The following is a 20,666-nucleotide window of genomic DNA, read 5'->3' as shown; positions in this document are numbered from 1 at the left end:
TTATTATTTGCAGCAATTACTTTTCCAGCTTTTTGTTGCCCATGTTCTAACTTTTTTGAGTGTGTCGCTGCCATCAAATTAGAAATGAGCTAATATTTCCTGTGCAATGGTAAAATGTGGGTTGATGAAATTTGCAAATCATTGCATTCTGTTTTTTATTTACGTTGTACACATTGTCCCAACTTTTTTGAATTGGGGTTGTAGATCACAGCTTTCTTCATGCTAAGATTTGACATTGAATATTTGGATTCATAAGTCGGTTATCCAGTGTTTGCTGATAAATCCACATAGCATTTTAGCTCATTTTGATGAGCATTTTTCACGCCATGATTGGCCTTTTTATAAATTAACAGTTTCAGCCAAATTACAACTTAAGATAGTGAGGATGACCTTTCAGTTCAACTGGCACTTGTCTAGTTAGACGAGAACATTTGCTTTGATGAAAATGCATATGGATGTTACTGACTGGGGTGAGAAGATCCCCAGAAAAGATGCATTTCAGAAGTAAAACAATGAAAGAAAATGTATTTTTATAGAAAGAATGATCATCAAATTATATTAGCATGTTTTTCATCAAAAAACAGCAATAACTACCTGTCAAATGTGTGACATTCTACTGATTTGTTATCTATATATTCAGGTGTGATTTCCTGCAGCTCCTTTCGTCTCCAGATAAGTTTTTGTTTTACAAGCAGGAAGAATGCTTGTGGTCACGGTCTTGCTGAAATAGGAAGTTGTCCCCAACCAGGCATGCCTCTTCTGTATGAAGTGGTATTCATGCTGATTGAGCTTGCTTTGCACTTGATGCAGATCGCCCACTCTCCCATTGCCAAAGCATCCCCACATCCTCACATTTCCACCTCCATGCTTTACTGATGGTGGTAGACAGAGCTCTGCGTCTGACATATGTTCTCGGATCCAAACAACTCAAACTTTGACTCATCAGTCCACAGGACTGTTCCAGTCATCTCAAATCTTGGCCCGATGCAACCTTTTCTTTTGATTTGCCAAATTTTGTAGGTGTTTTTTTTTTTTTTTTTCGTTTTTCCTAGCAAATCTGCCCATGAGGCCAGCTGACCTGAGTTTCCTACTCACAGTTTTTGTGCCCACTTGTTTCTCTCGTTTTATTCAATGATGCAGCCAATTCAGCAGCAGTAAGGTGTCGATTTCTCAAGCACATTTATAATCAGTTCTACTTTCGGGGAAATGTGCTCTCGGGCCTTCCAGTGCATCATCCGTTCTAATCATGTTGCAATATGTCTCTGGAGACTATAGTGTGCACTAACTTCTCTTTCCCAAAAACAAACATAGACTGATGACTTTCTATGGAAAGAAGATGGATCTGTTTGACCATTTTTAGTTATAATTCACACTGAACATCACAGGCCACTCTCCCTAGAGAGGAAAAGCCAGTAAACCAAATATTGGTTTACTGGACATGAACTTTTATTTGTCCCCACCTGAATTTCTGGAAAAATTAGTCATAAGATTGCCACAGATTTTTCAGGCAGTTGCTGCTTAAGGTTAAGTTTAACATGCGACCGTTATTCTGTGCTTCAAATGAATAGTTTTTTCTTTTTGGTCTGTTTTGTAATCCCTTTACAAACATTTAAATGAATAGAACAAACAAAATAATAGAGATAAAAATCTTTTTAGACCTTCAAATGAAGATTTAACATCATGCCTAAGACTTACAAACTGTAGGTTCTTCTCTTGTGCGTTTTTTATGTTTTACATAGGTGTCAGCTGGTTGTCATGGCCATAAAAATCAAGTGTAGCATTTAGCAAGTTGCATGTATTTTGCATTTGTCATAATAGCAGTCTTATGCATAGCACATAACAGTGGTGTATATGCAGATAAAGGTGGCTGTGACACTGTGCCACAGGTTCCATATACCGGAATAGCTTGCATACAGCCAAGCGTGCCTCCATCGCACCGTGCAACCGTCGCACCATGTCTTCCAGATCCTTTCAGCCTCCTTTGTTGTTCCGTCTCTGTTACGCTCCAAAGCTGATTACAGCACCTTCTCTAATGAAAGCTAATCCTGTGTCACGGCATTGTGGAGGAAGAAGAGGAGAAAGAGGTGGGGGCGGGGTGGGGGGCGGCGGCAGGTCTTAGCACGGCAAAGCTAGTAGGGAATGTCTTCATCAGGACCTGTCAGAGTGGCTTTCAGGGGAAATGCCAGATGGTGTTAGTGTCTTCTCAAACGTGGAAGCCTGCGGGTTGTTTCACATTAAGATGGAAGCCCATTACATCTCACACACAGTACTACTGAAACTTGCAATGGCCTCTAATATTTCAGTTATTCAGTCCAGTTTTTTTATCATAGCATCCTATTAGCAAAAAGTGAGGGGGTCTAAATTATTTAGTGTTGGTACCTTAAGTTTGCTGCTCTATAGTGCTTCAGGTCCCTCTGCCCTATCTTGCTATATACACAATTTCATGTATATGGAAAGATCCACGCCCAGGCTGAGAATCTAATACTAATACTAAACGTAATACTGTAGGTTGAAGAAACATCTGGCTTGCACTATGTGACCCACTTGTCCAGAAAATCCGCCCTGAACAATTGCATTTCTTGCTGTTTATGAAGAATGCAGTCCTCTCCTATTTACATTCATTCAAATTAGCCAAAGAGCTAATTTATCATTTATCATGCGCTTGTTTGTTTATTTATTCAGCAAGCAATGAACCCTATTGTTTCCCTGAGTGTAAAACTGTATAAAGGACACATTATACGTAAATTAAATGGCTAACACATTTCCTGGTTATAAAACTGGTCCTTAACTTTTCTTGGCAAATGTGAAATAAATAAAACATGATCTGTATCTTTTAAGCCCTGCATGTGCAAAACAGCTAAGCGAGAATAGTGAAAAACGTGGTCATTGCAGCGTAGAGTACAGAACAGAACATCCACTTTCCTGACAACTTAATGCACGAGACAGAAAGTTAAAGTCAACTCGCTAATTCATCTGCCCTGGTGTTGGCAGGACATCAGCATGATACAGAATCTGCAGACTGCTGACGTTTATTCTGCCTGTTTGGCTTGGAGAAGAAATTGTGGCGCAGTTGTAGTGTCAGTAGCTAATGTGGCTTTCTAGACAGTGAACTGATTTGACTTGCCTGAGGTCAGGGCATGGCTTGTAATTTGCTGAAGACTATAGGTTGCGTGAGGATGGTATATCTGCAGAGACTGTAGGTCAGCGAGTGGATCGTTTTTTTTGATTGGCAGGTTCTCTTTTCCAGCTAACATTTTTTTTTCATCCTGACTCTTGATGCATTTTTATTTCATTGACTGATCTTTCACTCCCTCGGATTCACGCGCCTCCCCCACTCCAGCTCCAAATTACTTTCATTTGCCGGCTGTGATCCAGGTCCCTGGTGACCTCTCACTGTGTCATTGATCGGTAACTATATTGATGGCTCGCTACATGGCCAGCCACCACCAAAAAAACCACTGCAGGGACATCCCTTTGAAAAATGCCTATCCACCCCCCACCTCACTGCGTCCGCCACCTACTCCCATCCTTACATGCGCACATACATTTAGCCATCCTTTCATTCGCCCATGCCAGCCTCCCACGACTGAGCCCTATAACCCCACTAATTAATCAGGGACTTAGTCAGGATGCTGCCTAGCAGCGGTGCATTTTGATCACCTGCTGCTCCGAACGATTTCTACAATTCTCATTTAAAATCTCTCGAGGCAACAGCAGGATTAACATTAACATTTGCTTGTCACCCATCACACATTGGCCAGGTCTATACAATACTGCTATAGGTACTGCCATCTCCTGTCAGAACCTGATCGTGTTTGATATCTCTGACAGCGATGGCAAGAAGGGTGCACGTCCTGGGTGCGTTGTCAGCTCATTCACTATATGACCCGTCTATCTTAATAATTAAGATCCCTTTATTAGCACCGTTGACAGAAACCTCTGTGCAGACGGCCATGCATTATCTCATTAAGCAGCTGCTGGATGCACAATTCCTATCGTTTGTGTTTCACTTCATTCTGCTAATATATGATCTTTAAGCATGTAACAGCAGAATATGTATGATCAGGCATCTGCTCACATTTCCATCCTTGGATCAAGTCGGTGCAGTACATAGCATGCTGCAGGCGAATCATTTTTAAGCCAATATTTTGATGGATGAAAGATTAAGACAGACTCTACAGTGCTGTTTCCCTGGCAACCCTTTTTACTCCCTTTTATCTAATATCTCTCGTGTTTGTTGATGCAATGTAAAAGCTTATATCTCTGCAACTGATGATGATGGTCAGCAACTGTTTGCACTACATTTAACAGTCCATTCAAAGCATTAAGTTAAAGTTATGGTCATCAGAGCTCAAATTAGGCATGACCAGTGGCCACAGATTATAGACCAGCTTGCAATTTGTACATGCCAGCACAAGCAAATATATTATTTGTGTTTTTATGTTTGCATAAATATAATGATGATGTTTGTTAAAAAGTTATTAAATATAACCAATAATGCTTTGTTTTTGTTTGTTTTGTTTTTAGCCTGGCATTGTTTGGAGCACAGGAACTTACAACGTGAAAAATCTTCAAATTGGCAGTTTGTGACAATAAAATCACAGAATTGAAATGTGTGTGCAAAATAAAATAAAAAAACAATAATCAAAAATAACTGAAGTGGTTTATTTAAATTACTGTCCATCTGACAACTTTGACAATATGTTTTTCAGCATATTACACAATGGCATTTGTGCTCCATGTAACTAAAGCCAATCAGCCGACAGCACCAGTAGTGCTGAAACAACGGAGCACAAGAGTGTGGTGCAACAAATAGACATAAAACAAATATATAAATATTACAGTTAATTTGAAAAGAAACAACAATCAGTAGTTTGTGAGCATCTTTGTACTCAAACAGAGTCTGGCCGCTTTCTTCCTCCCTGACTGGACTAATCACAACATAATAATTTCAGGGAATGAATAGTAATTTGAAGGCACAATTTAGTAATTTTAAGGTGTGAATTATTAATTACAGGGAGCAAATTAGGTAGTACAAGAGCACAAATTATTAATTCCCGGGAACGATTGATAATTTGAATGAACAAATGATTAAATATGTTCTCCGTAATGCCTGCTGGGCTTGTCATCATGGCAAGATATCAGTCTGTGACACATGCCCCCAGATTCTTTGTTGACAGCACAGCTCAGTTCCCTTTTGCATATATATTTTCTCCGATGTAGCCGTGGGCTCCTTCTCTTGTTTTTCTTTCTTGGGGAAGGTGCGTGCTGTTGGTTCTGTTCTCCTTCCTGCCTCAACCACAGAGGTACAGTAACTCTATTCCCACACCAGATACAATCAGCAGACTCAAAGGCACTGAGCTTCAAAGCTATGCTCTGCTAAGCGTTTCGTTAAGGGTCGGCTTCCACCCCTACTGATGCATGGTAAGGAGGTTCACAACAATTTCTAAGTGACCTTTTCACCACTGCTGCTTCAGAGCCTGCAGGCCTTTTCTGGTCTGTCCTCATTGGCCAGGTTGGAGACCAGTATATTCTGTTGGTTGACTTCCATTTTAATACATTTTAATATGTACAAGCGTGCGACGTAAAAGACGAGACTCTGGCGAGAAGAGAACATGTGCACAGTCCTTTCCGATTTTTGTCCATTCACTTTAGGATCATCACCAAGCATGGACATCGTGTGCAATTATTTTACCATCCACTAATGTAGTATTGCATTATATCTTCTTTTCAAAAATCATACTGCAGAGAATTATTCTTTGCTTCCTCAGAGCTGCTTTGTTCTCAGAGGGATCAGCTTACCATTTGTTAGTTTTATTATTTCTTCATTCAAGTCTAAACTCTAAATTAATCTGGCAGCCATAACTCCCTTATTAAATGTGGTTTTCATCTGGTATTATAATATCCTATTTGTCCTGTGGACTGGATGTGTCACTCATGATGCAGCTGGAATATACAGTACTTTGTGTTAATTGTGTGTACAGTTAGAGGACCATCATTCCTACTGAGTGCGGACTTATGAATTTATTGATTGACAATGTTATAGGTTTCCTAGATGGACTGATGAGGGTGGTGGAGTTGTGTCGAATGTGAATGACATACAAATTTCAGACCTGATCGACATCGTGCTGCTATATGGAGGTGTGAGCTAGATCCTACTGTGAATACATTTTCAACTTTGGTATAAAGAAATTGTTATATGTTTCAGTTGCTGCAGTTTGTTTTTATTGTGGACAAAGGTCTTTTGCATTATGCGTGGGTCATCATCTTATGCTCTGTGGTAGTGTAATAACAGTCTAATGTAATAGCATGTCCTTTGTTTCCTGTTATCTGCAGACACCCATGGATTCTGTTCATCCTGGAACTCCTAAACACATCCTGCTCTTATTCAGTGTTATGTAATTTGATTAACAAACCCTGACTATCAGTGGACAGTGAGTTGCACACTCTTGGTGCTCTATTCAACATTTGTCGTCCACTGTGCGTGCAACCAACAAAAAAGCTTCCAACTGGAAGGACGTCTGAGTGTGATTGCATTGCAGATTTATCACATGTGCATATACTGCATCTGCATCCTGCTGTTATTCCGAAGCATAATCTCACATTTTTCGACGTGTGCATTACTTCTTTTTTTTACTCCGTGATGCCTTTTGCAAACAAACACTACTGCAAACCCTCGAGTCGTTCTCCCTCTTACCAAGCACTGGCATTTATGAACAGTTTGATCAGATATTGAGTTTCCAATTGATTCATTATAGGGCTCTTGCTTCAGCTTCTAGCCACTCAAGATAAAGAGCACAGAGAAAGAGACAAATGGATCAGGGGAGATGGTGATGGCTTTTTTGTTTAAGTAAGGAAACACCGCTACAGATCAGTATCGTGCTTGATGCTGCCTTTGCATTATGACGTCACACCACGCAGTCAAATAACTTTTGGTATTCTATGCTTTGTATGAACTGACCTTTGTTCCACTCGCACATAGTTCTGGACTCTTTGTTGTGCCTCAGCTCTTTCTCGGTCCTGCTGAGATTTCCACTGGTCATGCTGAGTCTTAGGGGAGGAAAATTGCTGTTGTGGTGGCTTGTCTGGTGCAAGGGGGCGGAGGATTTGACTATGGCAGTGACAGCGATAGTGTCGCTCATATTCCGCGAGGGCTCGCGCCAAATGTTGCAACATCAGTAATATTTTTTTTTTTTTTTTGAGGGTCAATTCGGCATCTCTGGGGAAAGATGCTGTCCAGCGCAGGATTTAGGTTTCTGGCCCTGGTACTGTAAGCATTTATCATAGGTTGTTGCTTTTCTTGCCAGTCAGTCTGCTGTTTTGGTGCGATTTTAAAGGAATTCACTTATTTTTAACATCGCACACTCGTTGGCCATGATCCCAACTCATCTCGGACATAGCCAGCTTTAACAGAGGCTGTTAGCTTGCTCGTGACTGTCTGAGAAATCCAGTTGATGTTTGCTATAGATACTGATGTTGATAAAAATAACCTGGCACCGTGGCTGTCAGTAGCACCACTAGCTAAATATTGATCAACCAACCGTATTATGTGAGTGGAGCGGTATTGTTTCAGTAGCTCATTTTTGGCTCTTCAGTAGTTTTCCGATCTTTAGTAAGCTCCACTGAATGTGGCTGTACTGATATTTGTTTTGTTCATAATGTCAGCTTTAGCAGAGATGGCTGACAAGTCCAGGTAGGAAGGTAGTGTACAGGAACTGTAGACGTCTGAACTGCCAGATCAGGTCAGACTCCCAGTTGCACTCGGTGTTCTTCACTAAACGAAGCCAGGAGCTCTGCAGCAGTCTGTCTCACTTTCTCCAATTAAGCTGATCTGTCTAGCACCATATGACTGTGCACCTCCTGCTGTCTCATTCCTCAGAGAGATCACATTAGCTCTGAACTACATCAACCTCAACGTTTCAAGCTGCCTGTTTTCTGGCTGCTTCTCTGAAGTTTCTGATGAGCTGCGCCGAGAAGTGCAGATTTCTAAAGAATCACACCTGAATGCCTGCAGTGGTATTCATTCTGGTATAATTATTATGTTCATGATTGCTGCAAGAACAAAAGTGGCTGCTTGGATTGATGATTTAAAGCTTTGAGTCCTGAGACCTGAGACTCGACTGCAGAAGAAAAAATTAAATGTTGCTATAGACCTTTCTGACTGGCCCAGCGTGATATACATTTATTAAATAAACTTTAAAGTTGATTTAACATGCCCCCTAGACATTCAGAGGTGTATTTCTCTATTATTCTTTAAGGCTAATGGCTGATTGATGGCTTTAATTTGTAACTTGGAAATTACAATGCTAATCTGAGACAAATTACCAGGGAGCGTTAAATCAGACTCCAGATTTTTTTTTCTTTGGCCGTCTCTAGCCCTCGCTCATACTCTGGTCTTTTCTCTCTCATGCTAGATTTGAGGCTGCAGTGCAATTTCCTGGTTACATAACAGAAGGGAACAAAGAAATGGCAAAATTAATGAAGGCAAAAGAGAGAGGCTAATGGAGACCATTTTCGAGTCATACATAAGCCTCAGGGGGACAGCCTCAGGTCAGTTTATGGTCTTATGGCTCTCTAAGCTGTAAGGATGGATAGATGCACCGGGTTATTTGCAGCAATCAGCAGTCGCTGTATGTGAGGGGATGTTCTGATACTGTACGGAAACGGGTTGAGATGAAGCCATTTTAGACTTCAACCGTCAGTAGCTGATCTGTTTGAATGGATAATTACTGCAAGAAATTGCCCATTATTTAATCCAATATTTGACAACACCATTTATCTTTGGTTTTAAGAAACTGAACACAACAAAGGTTTGATGGTTCTTCGTGTTTGACTGAGTCACTGATCCATGTTGTGCTCTTTCTTCAGCTCGGGGTTTTCAATTTTTGTCATGGGAGTAACGCCTTTTTCTTTTGAGCGTAGAACCCACCATTACAATGTGCCATGTAATGTTTTGGCAGAGGTGGCTGTTATTCTTGTTAATATAAGGGCTGTTAGAAATTCCACAGGGGGAAAGTTCACAGTGTTTCCATTGTCATGACTGTAGAAAATGAAAGGATGATGTGTTGAGAGCTTGCCAGAGCAGCAGAAACCACAGCGTTTACACACATAATATTGTTCTTCAGTGTTTGGATTTCGAAAGTGCCCGGTTTTGTGTACTTTTTCGGAGCTGATGGGACACAGTCATTATTCACAGCTACTCTGAAAGTACCAACTGGGGTACTATTTGAGGGAAACCCTATCTCGGCAGTGGTCATATTTCAGCTACTGTAAGGCTGAATATGATTGTTGTTCACAGAAACATAATCTGGTAATCATTCTAACCATTAAATGTGGGGTTTTCCCATGCATCTTCCTGATGAGGCTTGGTGCTGTTACCTTTCGACCCAATGTTCTCCACACCTGCATTATTTGTGCCGTGGGTTAGCAGTTACCAGTTAACTTTCCACATGAACAGAATTTAGCTTTTGCAAGGAAAGTTGTAAACAACTTGTTTAGTCTTAAAAGTTTATGTTCTCTAAGGGCATAACTATGCTAGACTTGGTGTCTTGGGAGTTTACCTGTCATTGCATGAAAACTTAATTGGCTAACAGTGTGGTTTGGAGAAAATACTGTAACCACTGTAACCTCTGCCCTTGTCATATAGAGCTAATTGTGACAACCAACTAAGGTCAATGCTCCTAATCTTGAGTGAACCATCTGTGGAATAATTATGATACAATTCAAATTTCCAGAAAAGTTGGGACCCAGTGTAAATAGAAAGAGAATGCACTGATCTCTTTTTCATCTATTACATTTTTAAATTTGATGCCAGTAACTTGTTTCCAAAAACTTGGAACACGGGCAACAAAGCACTTGAAAAGTTGTGTAATACAGAACAAAACACCTGGTGGAATATCTCACAACTATTGAGGTCAACGGCTTTCAGCTTGTCGCCACAGTGGAACGAGTTCCGCACGTTCATTTGGCATGAGTTTGAGCCCTTCCTGACGCAAATCTCCCATTTTATGGATTTTAACCTGCTGCCTTCTGCATTCCAACCCAATGCTCTACCACTGAGCACTTAGGCCCCCTTAACAGGCCATTACCATGAGAGCATCCCAAAAAAGCTTAGTCTTGTAGAAGTTAGGATTGAGGAAGGTTCATTACTGTGAAACACTGTGTTCAGTGCCTTGAGAGTAACCTTTTTTAACTAAAAATTGCAAAGAATTCGGGCATTTCATCATCTACGGCACATAACATTAAAATATTTAGGAAATCCAGAAAAATCTATGTCCATAAAGGACGCGGCCAAAACCCAATAGTGATGAATGGCTGCAGTTTTCAGGACCTGAAGCAGGACTGCATTAAAAACCTGATTCTGTAGTGGAATCATTGCACGGGCTCAGGAAAAGCTCTGAAAACCATTGTCCGTGAACACAATTCATGGCCACATCCACAAATGCAAGTTAAAAAGAAACCGAAACACAGCTGCCTTCCGAGCTGATTTAAAACTGACTGAGGTAACGGGGAATAACTGTCTTGTGGTCTTAGTCAGACTTCTTTTAGGAAATTCTAGGGACCTTCTGACTCAGCATGCAGTATAAAAGTCAGCTTCTCTGATGCTGTGGGGGGTGCATTATTTGCATAGTGTGGGTAAGGTGCACAACAGGGGGGGCTCCATTAATGCTGAACTATATTTACAGGGTTTGGAACAACATGCCATGCTGCCATCCAAATGTTTTTTTCACATCCTGTATATGTTACAAGAGAATAGATTTGTATGAAAAGCATCCAGGTGCTAAACTGGCCAGTCCAGACCTCTCACCCATTAAAAATATTTGGTTCATTAGGAAGCAAAAGAGTATGCCATAAGAAAGGCCAAGCTGTTTTTATCAAAATAAGCAGATATTCAGTACAATGAGATTTCTCAGTTTTAACATTGTTGTAATGTTTCACCTATAATCGTGCTGGCATGGCAGGCCGCCATGCTAACGAGACCCCCTGCCATGGCTTCAAGGCAGGAGGTTAAAAAAAAAAATCTAATACTGTCCAAGATGCACTCATTTGGAAGTAATCATTTGCGTTTGGGAGTCTCTGTCAGGTGCCTCCCTCTGTGTCTCCGCCCTGCTATGATCTGATGTGCTTCTGACAGCTCTGGTAAGAAAAGCAAACAAAGCAGAGAAAACAGCTTTTAATAAATGTTTTATGAGGTTTATCTTCACTAATTTTTCCCCCAGGTTTGTCCAAGTTACAGTAACTTACAGTAATACTTCTTAAAAATGTGAACATACAATGTTCCTGTATTTGTCTCTTGTCTTTCACTTGCAATACCATCAATCCATTAATCTATCCATTATCTTTCACCGCTTATCCTGTTCAGGCACACGGGCTGGAGCCTGTCCAAACTATCATTGGGTGAGAGGCAGTGTTCACCATGGATAGAGAGACACACACAGACAAGCAACAACAACAACCATTAGAAATTACATTCAGGCCTTCAGGCAATTTAGAGTCACCGATAACATAAAATGCAGAAGAAGGGGTATCCGCTGTTAGCATGTGCATCAGTGATGCAGGTTTACAGGCTATGGGTCAAACACAAGCTGTGGTTGACAGAACGGATGATAGCAAACGTAGGACATCATGGCTGGGACTTATATATATGTAGAATCTATCAGACTGTCCATGGTACCCTGACTTCCTGAGCTCAAAGATTTAAAGAATTTACTAAACAAAGAAAAATCTTCACCTTCAGTTGGTGAAAACAGACTTCAGGCACAGGATGCAAGGGGGCCTTTAGGAGATTATCAAAAAATGGGCCTATTGTGCGAGAATTTTCATACAATGATGGTATGATGAAAAATGCTTTCAATGCTAGAAATGAGTCATGCTCGTTGTGTTCATGATGAGGAAATGAGCGGTTTGTTTTAAATTGCAGTTTGCACCAACTTGAGTTTATTAGTTTTATTTGATACCTTCTATTGTTTGGATCTTATTTTTATTTATATATTTTAACATAATTTTCTTATTTTTTGTACGTAAGTACTTTTATATATCCTTTACATAGAAATGACCAACCAAAAGTCTTGTGCTGTGCAGAAATGGCACATGCAGGTGAAACCTCTATTATCTTCTTGCCGCCATGACTGAAAAATGCTCCAAGGTAAACGCTGTGTTGTCTTCGTGTTAAGTGATATTCAAGTCATTGCAATCTCTTCTAAAAAAAACGTTACCAAGACCGTACCAACTTTTCTGTGAATGGCTTTTTCATGATCTACGTTACAAATTCTTGACTCAGTTCTCATGGTTAAGCACAGACTTGTCTTACTGTTCAGGTAACAATGCCCGAAACAGGTTCTTACTAGTACACATGAGCTTTCACACTGTATGTGTCACACATCTCAGAGGCCAAGTTGTTGTAGCCGTTCAAGCCCCAGGGCCAGGCCTCTTGCTGGAGTTGCAAAGCACATGCTTAGGAAAAGCCGAACTGGGTCCTTGGGTAATTCTCTCTCCAATGGTTTTTTTTTGAGTGCCCCACATCCCTGTGTAAAGACATTAGACTTACCCTGTTTTCAAAGATTCTTTTTAAGCACTGGGTGTTTCACTGGCTTGAGCAAGGGTTGTTTTGAAGGCTCAAAGTCGGTGGTTTGAAGAAGAGAGGAAAATGGAAACCACAAGAGCCACACAATGGTAGAACTGCAGTATTCGGATAATATGACCATATTACATGTACCTTAATACCATAGTTCTTCTGTGCTGTCACACAGACCATTAAAATAGCAGGTAAATAGCAAATAAATATCAGAAAGGTAGAAGAGTCCTACTTTCCATATGGGTGCATCAAAAAGACTCTCAGATATGACAGTGAGGTTCCACTTTTTTGGGGTTTATCGAAGTGGATCGAGTGGCGAATTTCAGAAGAAGCATAAAGAAGAATGTTACCATCAGTCAGCTTGACCTGCTTCCTTTACTTTGGGGCCCTTACATCTTCAAAGATATATTAATGCTGAAAATATTCAGGTCACAATGGTGAAAGTTCATGGAATCGGAATCTGTAATTTTAATGTACAGCTGTTAGAAAGCTTTAACTACTGCAGCTGAGCTCTCGGTGTTATCTGTCAGTTGGACACAGATAAGTGCAGGTCTGATTACCACTGATGTCATCTTTGGGAAGGGTGGACGTTAACACGTACACAAACACAGAGACACCAACTCAGTAGTATTTGCTACTGCCTCAGTGCATTAGTCACCTGTTTGCTATGTGCAAAGTCTGCAAGCGGACATTAATTAAGAGCGTGTCTTCTTATTGCTGTCTCTGTGATGCTGTTGAATTGAAATGTTCACAGGATGCGGTTGTTAATTACAGGCTTTTTGTAGCTTTTCTGTCAGGAAGTAATATTCTCATTAGGGGGTTTTAAAAAAAAGAAACGGTAAATCTAGGTTTTGGATTAGGTGGAGGCCGCTTAAAGTACATTTAATAATTGTTACATTTAAAATGCTAAAGAACCCTTTTATCTGTTTGACGTCAACTGCTAAAATGGCCGTGACATGAGTACATGCTTTCCATTAAAGTCCATCTAAGACTCACTGGGCTTTTTGCATGAACATGTGTGCGCACCATCTATTCCTATCTAAAATTCATTGTCAAATTAAAATGCATGTAAACCGGATGCGGGCTTTTGAGTGCATCTGCTGTATACAAAGTGCCGAGAGCACATTGTCAGTTATAAGCTGCTAATTATGGACATTTACAATAATTTTGATGCGGAATAGGTTAGTCTAATTTCCACGATGCCTTAAAAACTCTCGGAAATATACATTATTTTTCTCTTTTAAATAATCGTGGCTGGCAAATAAGTAAACATGTGTCAGACAAAAGATTACGTCTGAAGAGTTTGTTTAAATGTAGAGATTCTTACACACTAAATCCTGCAAGATAACCTACTCATTATTTAGACTTTGTCGTTATATCAAAGGCTTTTTGTGTTAACAAAACAACCGATATTCCATATCTCTGCAAAATCTCTTTTAGTATGAATAATGCCAGGCAAACTATAAACTGTGTGGGACTGTTATAAATATTGGAAATTGAATGACTCACAGATCATAGCAGCAATCTGGTAAATTGTCTCAGAGGGAGGGTTGGAAGCAGGGGAGTGAACACTAACACCCTCTCCTGCAGGGAGCAGATCCCCTGGAAAGGTACAAAGTACCTGCTAATCAAACAGCTTAAATGCCGTTTGCTCAGTGATGTGGAATTAACTGCGTATGCTCATAAGCTCTTTGTCAATGAAAAGTATATTAAAACACTGTAAATATGGGATGAGAGTGTATCAGCTGTACTGATCCTTGTTTTTTCTGTTACTTACACTTGCAGCTGTCCCGTTCCCCCCCAGTCACCGGTTGACGGCTAAAGAGGTGTTTGACAGCGATGGGAAGCCTAAAGTGGATGTGCTGAAAGCCCACCTCACCAAGGAGGGCCGCGTGGAGGATGGGGTGGCTCTGAGGCTCATAGGAGAGGGTGCTGCGATCTTGCATGCAGAGAAGAACCTACTGGACATCGAGGCCCCAGTGACAGGTCAGGACGCACACGTGGCACATTAGCTGGAAGTAGCCACAGAGAAATTTGAGTTTTTTCATGAGATGTTACAATGGTCTCTGTGCCTACATCCACTTTAAAATCTAGCACAAACCTTGTCATCAACTGCTGTTGTAATTTATTCTACCATGTCATGAATTGTATTTTGGATTTTAAAACATTAATTTTAATACAAAAGGAACGGGCTCGGTGGTGGATGTCATGTGTCATGTGCTGTCAAACGCTCCTCCTTATCTCCTTGGTCTCTTTAGGTTTTAAAAGTTTGAATATCCCGCCTCTATAACTGTGCCCATAGTGATGTCATGACCCATCAATAAAATCTGATAATTGACAGTTAGCCTGCCTCTGCCCAATACTATAATGAGGCCATACAGAGTTCGCTTAGCAGCCTGGTGAAGAGCAAGGCAGGACGTTGGGGGCATGTTTCAAACACTTGCTGCCTGATGAACATTTAAAACAATAGCCGTGAATATTGTCTCTTTCTGTTACTCAGCTTTAGAAATACAATATGTTACCTGTGCTAAAGCTAGGCTAACTTCCTTAAGCTACACTGGAAAAATGACTGTAAATGACTTGATCTTACTGTTTTGAACCATCCAGTTTAAGTTGTGCCACAGCACATTCTTCCCTTAAACATTAAGGGTTTAAACTCCAGCTCACAGATGGCTTCAACACTGCTCTTTTACTCTTATTTATGTTTCCAATGGCTTAGTTTCCAATGCGTCATCAATTAGGCTGTGTTCTCATTAGGTGGGGGTGAACTTGTAGACCACACCTCCAGACAATGAGATTAGCTGCTCATAAAAAAAAAAAAAAAAAAGCGATTTTTATGGCGATAATTTCCCGAAACAGCCTGGTGAAGGACAGAGAGGAATCTGGGCTATTTGTAAAGGAGAATTTAGAAAAAATCTGATCATGAACTTGTAGACCACACCTCCAGACAATGAGATTAGCTGCTCATAAAAAAAAAAATTAAAAAAAAAGCGATTTTTATGGCGATAATTTCCCGAAACAGCCTGGTGAAGGACAGAGAGGAATCTGGGCTATTTGTAAAGGAGAATTTAGAAAAAATCTGATCATGTTTGGGTGAATAAAATGTCACATTTGTTTAAATTACAGAAATTTATGAAAAACATTGCCTTAGTACCAACTCTTTAAAAGTAATCGGCAATTCAGCCATTTTCCACCTTGTTTATTTATGTAATGGTCTGAAGACAGTTCCATTAAGGACTGCTGACAGGACATGAATTCAAGTGACAAGAGAATTTGCGCTGTTTGTTACCCTTCTTGCACATCCCTTGAGACGACTTGTACATGGGGCGAAAGAGAAACACACTGTGCTCTTCTAATCGAGGACTGTTTGCTTACAGCAGTATGAAAACTTCATTTTCTTAATTAAGTGAGTCATTGTCCCTCCAGGCCACACGTGGGCCATGTAGCTAGCCACAGCAGTGTGTTTCATTTTAGAAAACACTCAAATTTCGTTCATCGAATTTGGCAAAGCTGAGTCGCTCTGTCACTCGCAATAAACAATGTGCTCTAACAGAAAAACTAATGAGATTGTTACTGATTAAATTGCTCAAGAAAGGTAATAAGACTAATTTCTTTTTATCAGAGCTATTAGCCATTATGGTAAAAAAGACGAGAAGCAAGTAAAGTTGAAACTTTTTCTGTCACATTTGTGTATGTGTTTCACAATATTTCTTTCTTCAGTTGTGCACTTACTCTGTTTTGGAAGTGCCCTGCGACTGAAGTTGAGCTCATTCATGCGCCTCTGTGGAGGAACATACTGTAGTAGGAGGCTCGCTGATGCATATGCACAGATCCATTGCATCTATTGTTGTCGTTCTTTCTGGTCAAGTACCCTGTTCCTCTATTAGACTTTCTGATGAGGCTTTTTTGATGTTGCTGTAATCAGAGACCCACTCAAGGGATCTGTGGCAAGCAATGGTTTCCCCATAGGAGTTAATTCCCGTGGTCCAAACTGGCTGGTTTTGCATGTTAAATTCATGATTGCATGGCCCCTTTTTAGTGTTTACTTAAACCATTGTGATAAGAGGATATCGTGTCCAACTACTGAGGAGGATTTTAAAAAGTTCCAAACACATTTGGATTATCGTGGGCATTATTTGCTGCCTCTGTCTTTGCATTTGCAGACACAGAAATAAAGGATTATTGAAAATCCTGTTAGACTCCTGTGGATTATTTACCATTTCTGAACAGCTTTTCTTTGATTAATGTGCATGACAAGTGTCACTGTAAAGCAATGTAGAGAGATGAAAGGAACACGGTTGTACTCAAACAAGTCAAAATGAGACTCAGATTAAACAAAATTGTATTGATCTTCAAGTTTAACCACTAAAACCACCAAATAAGTTTATTTCCATAGTTAGACAGTAGGCTATATATATATATATATATATATATATATATATATATATATATAGGCTATTTGTAAAAATGATATATTTTATATTTTTAAAAAAACTCAAATACAGGACGTTACTCATGAAATGTGGTGCTGGGTGTGGGAGAGATCAGATTACTGACTAATGACGTGTATTGCAGTCTGTTGCAGAACATGTAAAAACACCATTTGATTTCCTGCCTGAACCTGATCACAATCTGGTTTCTTGTGGGCAAACGGACTCTCACGCTGAACTTCCGTATTGGTCATGTTGTTATGAAAAGCTCCACCGCAAGCTGGATTTGAACTTTTTCTAGCAGTTCATTTGATGGATTGGCCAGTAAACCTCCTCCTTTTGTTGTGTTACATAGGAACAGTGGACAACTTCTGTTATGTGTGCAAGCAAGAGGATCCTGAGGAGCTGTGTCTATGTGTGTGCACACAAGCGCAGCAATGAAGCTCTTCTTTGCCTCCCACACAACACCTCTGTCTTAACCCCTCTCCCACTCACTGGTTCATTTCAACAAGGATTTCTCTGTTGCGCGTGCTTGTGATCCTGCTGTGTTTCCCTCCTAGGCGTGCTTCCAAACTCACACAACATTTGCTATAAACATTTCTTTGTTTCTCTCTGTGCTCCTCTTCCCTCTGTCTGCCATGTTTTATCTTTCTGTACCATGCCCAGAAACTGCTTCTTTCTCTTTCACTCTGTCCATCAGCGCATATCCAATTCCAGCAACGACACATGGTCCGCAAATTAGTATGTAAATATTTATCATAGATGCAAAGTTCCATGACATGTCAGCTGTCTTTCGCTCTCTGCTTCTCACATTCACATAGTCACTTCCTGGTTTGGCCAGATGGCAGGTGGGGTTTTTTTTTTTTTTTATGGAGGGAGGGGTGTGGGGGATGAACAGAGCTGGCATAGGCCACAGAGTACAAGCTGCTTCCATGGCCTTCGCACAAGTCACCGATCAGCAGAGCTCCTACTGTCACATCACCAGGCAGCAGCAGGCCTTTGCGCTGTTCATACACCTGTTTGCAGGGCAAGTGCTGCAGCTTGGTCTCTAATACACTACAACACAATGGTTTACTTTTCACAACTTGTTGAATGAATGCAGCAGAGTAGAAGCTATAATTAAACTTCGTTTCCTTCCCTTTTTTGACATGACTGCAGGGCACAAAATTTGATATAGTTATGAAATTGTGGCAGTAGGTGATATTGGTTGTGGAATTTTCATTTCACAATTTAACAGTGTTTTTCCAAAGACCTTGTTGAAGATTACAGCCAGTGTTTGAGCACAGAGACAGATCTCTTTCTGGTAATGTCTCTTTGAAAACTAAGTGGGTTTACAATTCTTAAATACATTTCTATCAATTTATGTTATGTACGACTTTTGAGAAAATGTGCAATTTGACCTTAATACAAATCCTGTTCTCCCCATTATGAGCCGGTGGCCTATACTTATAATTACATTTTTACTTAAGTTAGGGTTTAGAACTGAAATAGTCTTATTACTGTGGCTAGAAACATTTGCTATAAAAATGTGATGTGAACCATCAGCTTAAAAAGATCAGATTCATTTCAGAAATTGGAATTGAGCATCTTTTTTAACTTTAATTTTTAGCGGTACAAAACGGTATAAAGGGATCCAACACTAGGAGGTGAAGTTGTGAAGTTAGTTTAACCTTTGAAACTTTAGGACAGATTTTCGCTGTGTGTTAAAAAGATGCAGCATTGCCCATTAATTTCAGTGGGGTAGCTCAGCAGGGATCGGTGCAATGGTGCACTCTGGCAAAATGACACAGAAACCTGCGAAAAACAAATTGGACCTGTTTTAACTTTTCCTGCAGCACATCACGTTGTTCTTTGGCAGGACCCTGTTAACCAGGCACGAGCATTATATGGTGCAATCCAGGTGGATTACCTTGTAATGTGGATGCCGTTTTTCTGTTTTTATTATTTCTTTTTATCTTGAGATCATTATGACCAAAGAGTTGTGCAGCTTGGACTTTGAGTATTACAAGCCGCTTTGCTGTGTTTTGGCAGGTAATAAGCCTTTTAAACACACGCACTCAATTCATCCATCTGTATTTCCTAGGTCGTGTTTCATTGTGTCACCAGTACATAAAACAACACCCCCGCCCCAACAAACTCTGCCTCCTGCGCTGTTTTTATTATTTGGGCTGGACAAAGCCTGACTCAGGACATTGTAACATTTTTTATTGCTACCGTACTGGTGACAGCCCCTTCTTAAACATTACGCACAGATTAACAGATTGCAGGCTCCACCTCCTCCTGTGCATAAATACATGCTCTGCAGGAAGTGAGTCCTCAGGGTGCCACCATAAAACCGGGAGAATTGTTATGATCCAATCTCAATCAAAACATGATCTGGCAACAGTTTGGCTCAGCGTGGCCATGCTCAATGAGCATGGCCTTTGGAGTGGCCTGTGTAGGTTCTGAAGCCAGGTTGTGTAATGCCCACCACCCACTCAATAGCTGCTGCCCACTGATATGCTGCTACTCAGGAAGATCACTTTAGTGCACAAGCAATAGATGGCCAGAACGAATTGTTTCTCACTCCAGATAATGTACTCCCACCTGCTCTTCTTATGTGGGCTTTGCTTATCACCTCATTTTTGTGTGTTGTGTGGCAAGAGGAGGGGAGGCAAAGCATGTCTGTAGGTGTACTGGAGCAGAGCGATGGCTAGATTGTGTGTTTGCTGTGATAAAGCAGAGCCCGGAGCTGTATGAGTGAGCCATTGCAGCGCCTCTGTTCGATTTGCATCGAGCGGCGTCATCCATGCTCGCACAGATAAGGGGACTGCGGTTCACAGTGACCGTCACCTTGGGTCTTTTCGGCCAGTAATTGAACTCTCGCAATCGCTGTGTCACCCCGCTGTTTTCTTCGACGCCAAGTGACAGCTTTCCAAAAGGTCAGCTGGAAGTGCAAGCTTCCCACACACAGCGTATTTGACGTGCACTTCAGGTGAAATTGCAGCCTCTTATTGGCTCACTGGATGCCCCCCTGCTGTGGTGACGTCTAAAAACATAAAAATATTGTTGATGTGCCTGTGAAGACTCGGGTTTAGAAAAAGCTTGCTGGTGTGTCAGTGCCAAACTACTGGACTGGATATTCACAAATATTGCTCTCTTGCTGGTCATCCCTTCAGACAGTATTGTACTCCAGAGCACAGTTTAATGTGAATGTGTTTAGAACTGAGGATGTGGATGCCCATGACATCTGTGTCTTTGTTCCACAATAGATGCATTGCATTGTTGCCATTGGTGATGCTCGAGAGGTCCTTGTATCGGGTCTGCAGGAGCTTAGGTTTGTTTTAGTAATTCCTCCCTGGTAACATAGGCAGTGGTTGAAAAAAATGTGTTGCCATTTGCATTCATTTGTATTTCCTAGTTGTGCTTTTTTTACAAGGTTTTCTTTTTTTTTTAGGTTAGATAGAATATTAATCATAAATTTTAAAGCTTCACTGGGGCGAGTATGCACCAAAACTGGTTTTATTTAATTTCTTTCTCATTAATAAATTAAACAGATCTCTTCCTTTACTGGTTGCTTGTTTGTTTGGTTTTTAGGAATTAGGCAATGCATCCTGATAATGCTTAGTGTGAGCACGAACTTACATGTTTTAGACTCCCATAGTGCATCTGGTGCCATCTCC

The 20,666-nt window shown here is 40.6% G+C and overlaps 1 protein-coding gene across 4 annotated transcripts in view; it reads left to right on the top strand.

The window, feature by feature from the left end:
- Positions 1-20,666, top strand: part of LOC137137247 (protein phosphatase 3 catalytic subunit alpha) — a 68,048-nt gene that overhangs the window by 15,180 nt on the left and 32,202 nt on the right. For all 4 annotated transcript variants that reach the window (XM_067523266.1, XM_067523269.1, XM_067523267.1 and 1 more), the window contains exon 2: positions 14,360-14,560. In XM_067523266.1, the coding sequence (XP_067379367.1) occupies positions 14,360-14,560 (201 nt within the window). The remainder of the gene's footprint in view (positions 1-14,359; positions 14,561-20,666) is intronic.

This window comes from Channa argus, chromosome 12 (assembly GCF_033026475.1).
Source record: "Channa argus isolate prfri chromosome 12, Channa argus male v1.0, whole genome shotgun sequence".
NCBI lineage: Eukaryota > Metazoa > Chordata > Actinopteri > Anabantiformes > Channidae > Channa > Channa argus.
The sequence above is the reverse complement of the archived record's forward strand: the minus strand, read 5'-3'. Positions and strand labels throughout refer to the sequence as shown.